At 36.6% G+C, this 12009-nt stretch overlaps 1 protein-coding gene across 2 annotated transcripts in view; it reads right to left on the bottom strand.

The window, feature by feature from the left end:
• The window catches only part of ca16b (carbonic anhydrase XVI b), a 79378-nt gene that overhangs the window by 7342 nt on the left and 60027 nt on the right, over positions 1-12009 (bottom strand). The window contains exons 10-21 of one of the 2 annotated variants that reach the window (XM_060868150.1): positions 11595-11703; positions 11469-11518; positions 10646-11366; positions 9630-9768; positions 7335-7373; positions 6885-6976; positions 4300-4391; positions 3421-3517; positions 3210-3292; positions 2989-3123; positions 2728-2862; positions 2453-2613 (exon numbers count right to left, since the gene is read on the bottom strand). In XM_060868150.1, the coding sequence (XP_060724133.1) occupies positions 2453-2613; positions 2728-2862; positions 2989-3123; positions 3210-3292; positions 3421-3517; positions 4300-4391; positions 6885-6976; positions 7335-7373; positions 9630-9768; positions 10646-11366; positions 11469-11518; positions 11595-11703 (1853 nt within the window). The remainder of the gene's footprint in view (positions 1-2452; positions 2614-2727; positions 2863-2988; positions 3124-3209; positions 3293-3420; positions 3518-4299; positions 4392-6884; positions 6977-7334; positions 7374-9629; positions 9769-10645; positions 11367-11468; positions 11519-11594; positions 11704-12009) is intronic. The other variant, XM_060868151.1, reaches the window with a different exon arrangement.

The following is a 12009-nucleotide window of genomic DNA, read 5'->3' as shown; positions in this document are numbered from 1 at the left end:
GGTTCCTAGTCAGTGAAAAACTGAAGAATGGCTCATTATTAAGTAGCCATCACACCAGACTTTGTGTTATATCGCTCCTGTCACTAGAAGGAATAAATAAATAAATAAATAAATAACAAAAACTAAATAAAAATAAAAAAATACTGTCAAAAAAAAAGGAATAAAAATATCTGAATCTGAGAGGAATCAGTCTGTACAAAAAAAATACAAAGACAGATTGGATGGTGCTGTGTGTCTCCATTTAATATCTCTTAGGATGAAAGTTATTGTATATTTACATCATTTATTAATTATTATTTATTTAGTATTCATATTTCTTTGGTTTGTTTCATGTTTTACTTTCAGGTAAATAATAAAAAACATACAGAAATGCCTTTCTAGTCAATGTCAATCTGCTGATGTTCAGCAAACAAAAAGCTAACAACGTGGACTGCAGTGAGAACATGCACTTACAGCTGTATAAAATATATAAAAGCTTATTCACTCTTCTAGTTGCAGACTGCAATTAAATCGGTTCAACCAGTACATTGAAATCATTAAAGCCGCTAGCATGCAGTCTCCTCCGCTGACACATGCTACTATATTTTGTGGTTAAAAAATGTGGGTTTTTCTCCCCAACCCAAGATTTTTTCTGACCTTGTATTATTCTTGTATTGATCGTGATACAGACCCTGTGCTTTGTTTTTGTATTCTCTTTGTTTTTATTATTCTGGTTGGTTTTATTTTGCCCTGTTGTGTTTGACCCTTGTCTACTCTACCACTCTGGATTATGGATTATGTTTATCTGCTCTGTTTTGCCTGGATTTTTATGAAATAATATCTCCAGCACATGGATCCTCTACCAACTTTAGTGTCTTTTTTGTTACAATAACAAATATTTCTTATTTCCACACATACCTATAAACTGATTTAATACATAATTGAATTGTATTAAATCAAAAGGATTTTTAATTAACCTTAATTTCAAATTCATTAATTTTAAATTAAACTGATCTCATTGTATGCTTTTAAAAGACTTGGAGACAAAAACGTCTAGGTATAGATGCCTGATTCAGTCACCATATTGTAATTTGATTTAAATTACATGATGTTTGTCTGTACAGTATATATGGCTTCTGTCTGTTAAACCCGTGTGAATGGAGTGGCTGCCTGTCGGACAGAATGTGATTGCAATGTTTTTCCCCCTGGCAAATTAAGGGTAAAAAAAAACCCACATATGACAATCAGATCAATGTAATAACATAAAATGACTGACTTATAAGATAAACCTGTATTTTTGTGCACCATATAATTTATATACAGTAAAATTGTAACAGTATACATTGTTAAATGTTATTTTGCTTTGTATTATAGTATTATGCTTTTCAAAACGTTGCAGGTTTCATGTGTCTAATTGCAGAGATCATGTATAATTGACACCGAGTTGGATATGTCAGGACTCTGCCTGGACTTTGGCCATGTGCCTTTTGTTTGTTTCATGTTCACGTGTCTGCCCTGCCCTTGTATTTTCCACCCCGCCTCTGCACACCTGTCCCTTATGTTTAATGATTATTTGTATTATTTAATTGAGCCACGTTGCCTCGTGCAGCGGGGAATCCTATTGTCTTCTGTTCTTGTCTTCATGTCTGGTTTTGTCTGTGTCCTGTTTCGTGTTTTTTTGGTTATTAAATCCCGTTTCTGTTAAGCTGTCCTGCATTTGGGTCCGTTTTTCCCCCGCATATGTGACAGGATATCCAGTATATCTCCAAAATTATGGAATAAATGTTCTGTATGCAGCATTATAAAGATGTTATTTATAATTGATAACAACGTCAGGATTGATGAGGATAAATATCATGTCCGTTTATTTTTACTAGGAGTCAAAAAATGGAATTTGTGCCTGTTATTCAGCATTAAAGTTCTTTGTCATGTTACACGCTACTGTGGCTCATATAAAAGTAGACAATCAGGGCTTTCAGAATTTGTTGATTTTTTTTTAACCAAGTATTTCTTTTTAACCTAACATACTAGAGGCAATTTTTTCATAAAAAATAAAAACTGTTAATATATTCTAAGTAAATGGTAAAATAAAACCCATTGCTGCTGCCTGAGATAAGCGTCTAAAAATTTAAGGCACATCTTCAACCACTAAAATTCTGAATAGAGGTAAAATCAGTCTTGCAGCTATAAAATAATTCATTTGTATATATTTATTGAAAATGTATGATAAGTGAATTTCAAAGCCTGTGGACAAATGTAACATCAGCACACTGTTAAAAAGGGTTAATCAGTCAAATATCTAATTGTAACCAAACAAAAACAACAACAGTAATAATAAAAATCATAATCTATACAATGCATATACAATTCTAACAATATAACATTATTATTATTATTATTATTATTATTATTATTATTATTATTATTATTATTATTATTATCATTATTATTATTATTATTATTATCATCCTACCTGCAGTGCACTAGGACAGGACCAGATTTTGGCGTGCGAGCTGCTGATGATCTGGAGATAAATGTAAGAACTGGTTGTGTATATTCAGGCACACCCATGTCTGGCCACTGAGTGTAGTGATATTGTACCACTAATCTCTCATTCTGTCTTCCTTTTTGACTCTTAGAGAAAAACACAGACACAAAACCACATTTTTGCATATATTTCACTATCCACAAGGAGATTTCTACACACAACAAACCTCTTTATTTCTGTTTGCTGATGCAGTGACTGACCTTTGTGACTCTGGTGTTGCGTATGACAAAGTGGCGTAGTGTGTACCAAGCATGCATCTTAGTGCTCTTCAGTGTCACTACCATACTTCCATATTCTTCAGTGTTTTCTGAGGGCCAGTACTGATCACATTTTCTCTGTAAAACAAACAACAAAAGAAGAAAAACAATAGGGAAAAAGCAGGTAGTTAGAATCCCATCTAGCTTACAAGGAGTTCACCTGCTGCTATAAGAGCTTGTGACTGGAAGTTGCTGTTGACTTACTCTGCCCTGCTCCACCAGATTGGTGATCATGACAATGACACTGATGCTTTGTTCCCAGATCATTCTCCAGAAGTCTTCAAAAGTGGACTTAAGTGGCCCCTGAGCAGCAATATATGCCCTTGGTTTGTTATATCCCTAAGAAAAAAAGAGAAAACATAAGCATACAGGCATAAACATACAGACATGAATATACACACACATCCATACCTACACCTACTTACATCGACATAATTTGCATTGATGTAGTCAGTGTGTTTGGATTCTTTTCCTGCCAACGGTTGCAACTTCACTCTGCTGTGATCATCTGTTGGCCAGACAAAAAAGCAGCCAATGTTTATATCACAGCTTATGTCACACGTGTGCAAAATATTGGTTGTGCGCTATCATGCAAAATGTCTCGTATGCATACTAACATCTTGACTGAACACTCACAGGCCACTATGTTGATGTATCTGTTTTTATGCTTGTTATCCGGGTGGTGGGAATGGTCCGCTGTAATCTCTGTACCAGCCACGCAATGCTGAATGTCCTAGAGAGAGAGAGAGAGAGAGAGAGAGAGAGAGAGAGAGAGAGAGAGAGAGAGAGAGAGAGAGTGTGAGAGAGAGAGGGAGAAAGAGGGAAAGAAAGAAAGAAAGAAAGAAAGAAAGAAAGAAAGAAAGAAAGAAAGAAAGAAAGAAAGAAAGAAAGAAAGAAATTGCATGGTTGCTACAGTAGTGATTTGAATGTCATGCTCAAAGTCTGTAACCTTTGATTTTTATTCATTTATTTATTCCTCAAAAAAGAGCTTAAAACCAGATCTTTAGATATTCCATCCCCTTTGTTTAATCTTGATTGTAATTTGCATAAATTATCCAATTTGTCCAAATCATTTAATTAACTAATCAACACAACTTTGACTAAATTTTCTTCACCGTCACCATAATTACCACCCCAGTGTGAAGTGACAGTGCTGAGATTCATCTTACCATATGGCTAATAGTTTGTCTTTTGTCCTAACTGGGATGTTGCAGCAGATGTTTATTACTTAAACAGATCCCTTCTGTACAAGTATGTTTTGAAAACAGTGTACGATTAAGCCGCTCAAGACTCATCTGCATGATGGCAGTGAGAATTTATTTAGAAAACGGCTGCAGAGGATTTTGTGTCTGAGTAAAAGAGAGCGGGCTGAAATTGAGTATTATTCTTGCAGATAGAGGATAGCTTTAATGAGACTCTTGTCTTTAATTAGCTCTTTTTTCCCTGAGACCATCTGCATTATGAAGAACAGTTATGAACATTCACAAAATTACACTCAAATAACTTCATACTCACATTGAATTCTTTAGAGAATCCCTGTTGGTTATTAGAATAGAGCTCCATTACATGTTTGATGAACTGTCTGACTGATATTGCTTCCAGGTCATCTAAAACACACACAAACACACACACACACACACACACACACACACACACAGAGCTTTAATCACGTTTAGTATCACTGTAATTTTACAGTAAATCATGGTGATACAATACTCCAAACTGCTTTCGTAAAATCCCAAATAAAGAGGCTGATCAGCAAAATGTCATATACATCACATGCAAATAGTGGTAGCTCTGAGGGTAATCTGTAAAGTATATTTGCATAAATGACATCACATTTAATCAGTTCCTCCAGGATCTCACAGAGTTTATTGTGATTGTTGTAGCCAAAATGCTTGCTTTTGTTGTGGAATTTTCCTGTTTAGAATGTAATTTGCACAAAAAAGGAGTTGTGCGTTTTTTCCAGAAAGATTCCTCTAATAAACTACTTCCAGCAATAACATATACATAAATACATTCTATGATAGCTGTATTTATGTTTGATGCACGCGAATCAAATAGGGCATTGGCTAAATATGTGTTAGGCACAAATCTGAAAGCTCCTCCAAATATCATGAAATTTGCCTGATTATGAAATGCGATTACAAAATCATAAAACTATGGAGAGACTGGCGGACTAGGAAACAAAAGACAATATTTAAACGAAAGCTTGGGGGTTTGCTGTTTGGTATTAATAGACACTGTATTTTCTGATCTCATGACTAAAACCTGCTACACATAGGTGCATTTATGTAATTAACTATGATTACTGTCAATTTTATTTATTTCTTTTTCCTTTTTTTAATTTTGTTAACTCGCAAGACACATAAAAAAACACCTGTATATAGAATAAAGATGAGGTATAAACATGTGGGTGTGTTTGTCTTAAATGTGAATGACATTTAAATGCATTTTAACAGGCTCGGTTTGAATGCTGCTGGTGAATATGTGCTGGAAATTTTATATTAAATATATTTTACATTAAAAACTAGAGTTTTCCTCCGTTAAATGGCGAGAGATAAGCTTCAATAAATGTAACTGCTCTGCTTGTGCAATCCCTGAATAGCTTTTAGGCTTTCTATAGTACATCATGCTGCAGGTGTTAATTTATCCTTTTGCGTGAATAACACCTTGTATTTTTCCACTTGTAAGTGTAAAAGTACCCTATATTTACCAAGAAAAAGGCCAAGACACTCATGTAAAAGAAACAGGACTTTGGGAATAACGTTAGTAAATCAGCTTGCATGTTTTTTTCTGGTAAATGTTATCAAGCTTGTATATTTTGTCACAGACAATCCTTTTATAAATCAAGGCCTCTTTGTGCAAGCCATTGTTAATATAAACTGCTGATAAAGGAACACACACAAGATATATTTACAGAGAGTTTATATATTCATGGATTCTGCTCAGTAAACTGAAGCTGTGACAAATTACAACAAATGTAGTATACAGTAGGTGATGTATTTATAGGAAAGATGGAGCTGCACAAATCTGTGATTTGCCTGTGAAAAAAAACCCTCTAATTTTACACAGAAGGTAAATGTGTAATATTCAATGTTTATTCAAATAGACCTTTAGTACTTTACAAAAGGAACTATCAGTGCAGGCCTGAGTTGGTAATATACTATACATTGATGTTGAGAACTGCTGCTTATCAGTGCTGAGAGGCTGGTGTGATCTGTTTAAGGCAGCCTCTCTCAGCACTGAACAGCAAGCGGTACTGAGAGTGGATGATATTTAGAGGGCAGCATCTGTGTGTGGGAAACCTAATCAGTTACCCCTGAATAAACAAGGCCTCTGCCACTGGCCATTGTTATATATATATAACAGCCCATATGAAGAAATGGCTCGTTGAAGAAATGGCTCGACCATTATTTGATATGAGTTTGAATTTTTGTCTTCATTGTGGCTCTTTATATAAAACTACAGTGCTTACATAAATTAATGGAAGGATCATACTTGACCAAATAAAGAAAACACACTCATAAACACATACACATACACACACACACACACAGAGAGAGAGAGAGAGAGAGAGAGAGAGAGAGAGAGAGAGAGAGAGATTAACAGGGCTGGTCTGATAGGTTCTCCATTACAGAGACATTAAACAATCACCTAAAAAGTGGTGCACTCGTAAACCTTAAGGGCTTATTTTGCTCTCTCTGTGTACACCAATGTTGGCCTGTCAGTCCAGATAAAAGAGAAAAAAAGCAAAGAGTTGAGAAAAGGCGTCGATAAAGCAGGATAGATGGTAGCAAAATACTAACAGCAGCTGGCTGATCACAAAATCAATTACATGAATAGACCTATTTAAAACTCTACTTTCTTAGGAATTATATATATATTTTCATCTGTAAGAAAGCACTGTTTGCAGGTGTATTTTTGTGTGTGTGAAAGAGAGCGTGAGAGAGAGAGAGAGAGAGAGAGAGAGAGAGAGAGAGAGAGAGAGAGAGAGAGAGAGAGAGAGAGAGAGAGAGAGAGAGAGAGAGTGTTACCCGTGTGTTGAGAGAAATGCGGTCTTTTTGTTAGGGTGTGAAATGCACTTAAGAATGACTCACCCGGTATTAAGAATCCAGTTAAGCTCTCATTGTGAATCACTTGAGAAGAGTTTCTGTCCTCAATGTACATATGAGTAGTCTGGAAAAACTTCCTAAGAATACAATGATTTAGGTCAGCAGAGCACTGTTTAAACAAACCCCATCCCACATTCTGAATCTGGCAACTGAGCTATTCAGCAGGTATAGAATTTAGTGTTAACAGCAGGTATACATGCTCCTCAAAGCCAACCAGTTAAGACTGACATAACCTCTGATGGATGAGGGGCAAGAACACTGTTTAGGCAATTTTAGACATCAGATGTCTGCTTCACTGGAACTTTCTAGGCTCCACTGGTTCAACAGTAAAATGTTCCCTTAACATGATCTTAATATTTTCAGACTTCAAATTTGAACATGATAGCAATAGAATATTTGTAGATATTCCAGAAATGCTTTCAAAGAGCACCTTACCTGTAACTAATGCAGAGCAAAGAGCAGATGCTATTCATCCTTGAGAGGTGAGATGAAAAGAGAAAAAAAAGATGGGTGTTAGAATAGAATGGAAGAATTAAGTAAGGGAGGGAGGGGATACAATGAAATAGGAGGGCCCTGGGGATCACCCCCTATACCTCATTTATATTAATGACTTTCCCTTTGAAATGATGTATTGTTTTTTGTCTCTGTGAATGTGCCTATGTGCAGTTTAAAGGAGAGTTATTGCACAAAGTCTGTCCAAAGCAAGAGCTTTTCTGGTTCTTTTCTTTTCTTATTTTTTAAGAGTTTATTATATCAATGTTAGAAATCTAGCAGGGGTGGCTAATATATGTATTGCACATTGGTGTGTTGGATCAGGCTAAGAAAAAGACTCTGAGCCATCTCGATGGATCATACTGTAGTCCACATAATCATTAACCTATTGACTTGGCAACCTAAAAACCTTATTTCAGTTAGAACAGCATCTGATAACAATATGTATGCGAGTTATTTGAGTCAGAGGGAGCGAGAGAGAGAGAGAGAGAGAGAGAGAGAGAGAGAGAGAGAGAGAAAGAAAGAAAGAAAGAAAGAAAGAAAGTGACTGAAAGGCTATAAGTGCTGTGTTAAATGACTGCTGATAACACAGTAGCATGCCACACAGAACAGCATGCTCCAACATCTTAATGATAAACCAAACACATTCCATCGTCTCTTCGAAGCTGTCAAATTTCCATCTGCTTCACTTTCGTTCAGTTAAGAGATACTCATTCATTAAATTCCTGACAAGCCTATTCAACCAAATCACCATTTTATTCACTTCACCATTAACTTCCTTCCACTTAAGCCAGATTGCCAATTACAGAGATGAGATTAACCAAATAGGTTTCACACAGGTAATGATAAAATTAGGCGTTTCTTTCTCATCTCTTATTATTTAGATAGAAAGGAATGAGTATTACATGATTGCATTGTTGCAAAAATATTCCCCAGGAGTCAGATACGTGTTCCTCCTTGTGGCTATTATCATTCATTGATCTTCTGTAACAGCTTTATGCTGGTAAGGGTCATGGCAGGTTCGAGGCAGGTATACACTTGGGATAGAAGGCCATTTCATAGCAGGGACTGACAAACACTTCATGGCTATAGGTAATTTAGATCTGGCAGTTGACTACTGGCATGTTTTTGGGAAGTGGGAGGAAACCCATACAAACATGGGCAGAACATGCAAACCTCCACAGACAGTAGCCTGGATTAAACCCAGTAGCTGTGAGTATCATTTTGCTCTGCAAACTCTACATACATTTATTCATTTGGTGAGTGTTAAACTAAGCAATTAAACATCCTGCTCAAGACCCGAGAGAGGAGTATTTGAATTTTTAAATAACTATTCAATTCAATTCAAGTTTATTTGACATTGTCTCAAAGCAGCTTTACAGAACATAAACATAGAACAAAAGTTTTTTATAAAGAATAATATAAAGATTAATAGAATGCAAAATTCAAGATTAATATTAGATAGATTTAGTTCACAATGTGTAGGTATTTATCCCCAATGAGCAAGTCTGAGGTGACTCAGGCAGCAGTGGCAAGGAAAAACTCCCTTAGACGGTAAAGGAAGAAACCTTGAGAGGAACCAGACTCAAAGGGGAACCTCATCCTCATATGGGTGACACTAGATGGTGTGATTATAAAAATACAGTCAAATGTTGTATAGATGCAAAAGATCACATAACTAATACTGTTAAATCCATCAGTGCCAGTCTTTGGCTATTTTTCTAATACTAGTTACATCCAGGTCATTGGCGGATGAATTAGGCAATTTTAGGTTTCTGGTATAACTATAACAACTAAACTATGCAAACAAAGTTAAACCCCTTAAACATAGCAGCTTACAAGTATTTCTCATTTCTCTCCATCTCCAGTTTTATATTCCATTGCATTTTAATGGCATCTTTTAGTCGTCACAGCTGGAGCGTAGGCCTTGCATATTGGAGCACAGCTGTGTCCCTCCTCTAAAGGCTCATGGGTAGTTAAGGTTCTGCATCCTACACTCTTATGGATGGGTGTGTCTCAGTAGCCAGAAAAGGGCTTACAGAATGTTAATAGAAGGATCTGGAGCTTCCCAGAGAATCATGTGCAACGTTATGAATACTGAGCATGGATTATAGCAGCAGCATCTGATCAGAATGGGATAACTGAAGTAGATGGTATAATTCAGATGTTTTAGATGGTTGAGTTACAGCTTGAACAACATCCCCTACATAAGATAAACACTGCTGGTGAACATCTTACCTCCAATAGACCAGGACAGCCAGCAGCATGATTATGCAGAGGAGCGTAAGAGCCGATATCACCATTAAAGGGATAATCCATTCCATCCTGTTTGGTGAGGATGTGGGATCCTTAGACAAAGTGGATATGCTGTTCTGATCTGAATATTGAACACAGAGTGAAATTAAACTTCAAAAATTTGAAAGCACCTAAAACAAAAGAAGTTTAATGACAGAAAAGATCCACAATATTTTGAATGACAGTGACCCTTTGGTTATGTCTGAGTTCTATAATGTAAGCTTGAGCATGAGTACAGGCTCTGTAAGTCTCACTTACCCAGTGTTGTATAAAGTACTACAGGGGGCGGGTGGGGGTGTCTAGGGTTTCATCTTTAGGGGGTTTTAGCCCTCAGTGAGAATTAAAACAAGAAGTGATTTCTATTATATATTCTATGACTACATAGTAAGGCAAAGGTTATGGTATTATTAAATGGCAAAAGTGGACACTAAAATTGTATGCATGATGTAATGATGCCAGTCTTGAATCAAATCAGTTCATGTATGTGTGCATTCTCTACAAACAGTGTGTCCAATGAATGCAGTCATTAATAAAAAAAAAATTCACAAGACAAAGACCAAATCAATAAATGTTATTTTTATTTAGTATTGAATGGATTGTTTGCATTAATATTTTAATGCAAATAATGCAAATTTAATGCAAATTTAATGCACGCTGCGCCTGTGCTTCTCCGTAGAGTGTGCGGAGCGTAATGTAATCTAGGAGCAGTGATTCACCAAACCTCACTTATTGCATTCGCACACATTTCTTCTGATTTTATTTTGTAGTAACGAGTAACGAAGATGTTTATTGGAAATATAACGGAGTAAAAGTATACATTTTATCTAGGAAATGTAGTGGAGTAAAAGTGAAAGTTGACATAAATTTAAATAGCGAAGTAAAGTACAGATACATGAAATTTCTACTTAAGTACAGTAACGAAGTATTTGTACTCCGTTACATTACAACACTGCACTTACCCATGTGAATGTAGACACCAGGCCAGACACCTTTCTCTTTATTGCTAAGTTTTGTGGCTTGTGTGGGGCTGCTGGAAAGCTGCATATCTGTTGTGTAATTTTCTTGCAGCCAAGTTGCTCCTGAAGGTCTTAGAGTAACGGTATATATTTTCTCCTCTGGGGCTATAGGTGGTACTGTGGAGACTTCTGTATTTACAAGCCCACCTTCTCCCCCCCTCTCTCTAGATGGTGATACAGAAGAAGCTGGTTCCTGAAATGTGGTCTGCTCTTGTTTCTTCTCATTTACAGTCGCATTTTTTTCTTTCTTTTTCTTTTCTTCCATTCTATCTTCCTCATTATCATCCTCCTCATCTTCCTCTTGTTTGTGCTCTTCCTTGTCCAGCCCTTTAGTTATTTCTCCCTCTTCTGAGGGGAGGGGCTTGTTCCCATTTTGGTTGGTCTCAGATGTAGGTGAGGCAGGTTGCCGAGTTGGTGCAGAGCCTGAGCTGGGAGAATGGGTGGGCCAAAGGGATCCAGGGAGGGAGGAAATCACACCACCACTGAAGCCAAGGCCAGCCAGCAGTGTGCTGGTGACAAGAGATGCCATTGTTGTCTGCCCCCCACTGGATGGCGGCCCCATACCCGTTGCAATGGACACAAATGAAAATGGGAGACCAGAAGATGACCATGTAGAGGAGCCAGAGCTAATGGGTGCCATGTCTGAAGAGGATGACACAGTGGGCTAGAAAAGGGGAAAGATGAAAAATGATAGGTAATTATTTTAAGATGCACTCATGGCAGTGTTTATTCAAAAAGATATATCACCAGCTACTCAACAACTCACCATTCCAGTTTTTATAATTCTTGTCCCTTCAAATATCCTAGTGGTATTTGCTGAAACAACACAAAGTGAAACTTTAGCTGATGCAATTAGCATGCAATATAAGCCATACAATTATTCTGTACTTACCTTTAAATAAAAGTGTTTGACTAAAGTCGCTGCGCTGGTCTCTTTGGCACAAGGCCTGTACCCTAAAGAGATACAGAGCATCTGGGGACATGTGTGTGATCACTGCCCGCTGGGGAGACACAAACATAAATATCCAAACTTTAACAAGGTATAATTCAAAAGACTGAAGTATGATAAGAAATATTAGTGTGTGGGAACTGCGATTGGTTTTCTACATTAGAGTGTCTTTAAAATAAATCTAAATCCAAATGACAATATGTCATAGACTGACAAGACAGAAAATTGACAAAATGTAATTTTCCAGGACACAAATATTGATGCAAATTTAAATTTATGTCAACATCATGCAGGCCAAAATTGCATTTATTCCATGAAATTTCCTGATCATTTAATTACATTCTAGGTTCCAGAAATA

Source organism: Tachysurus vachellii, chromosome 4 (assembly GCF_030014155.1).
Source record: "Tachysurus vachellii isolate PV-2020 chromosome 4, HZAU_Pvac_v1, whole genome shotgun sequence".
Lineage (NCBI taxonomy): Eukaryota > Metazoa > Chordata > Actinopteri > Siluriformes > Bagridae > Tachysurus > Tachysurus vachellii.
Note: the sequence above shows the minus strand (reverse complement) of the source record. Positions and strands in the feature narration are given on the sequence as shown.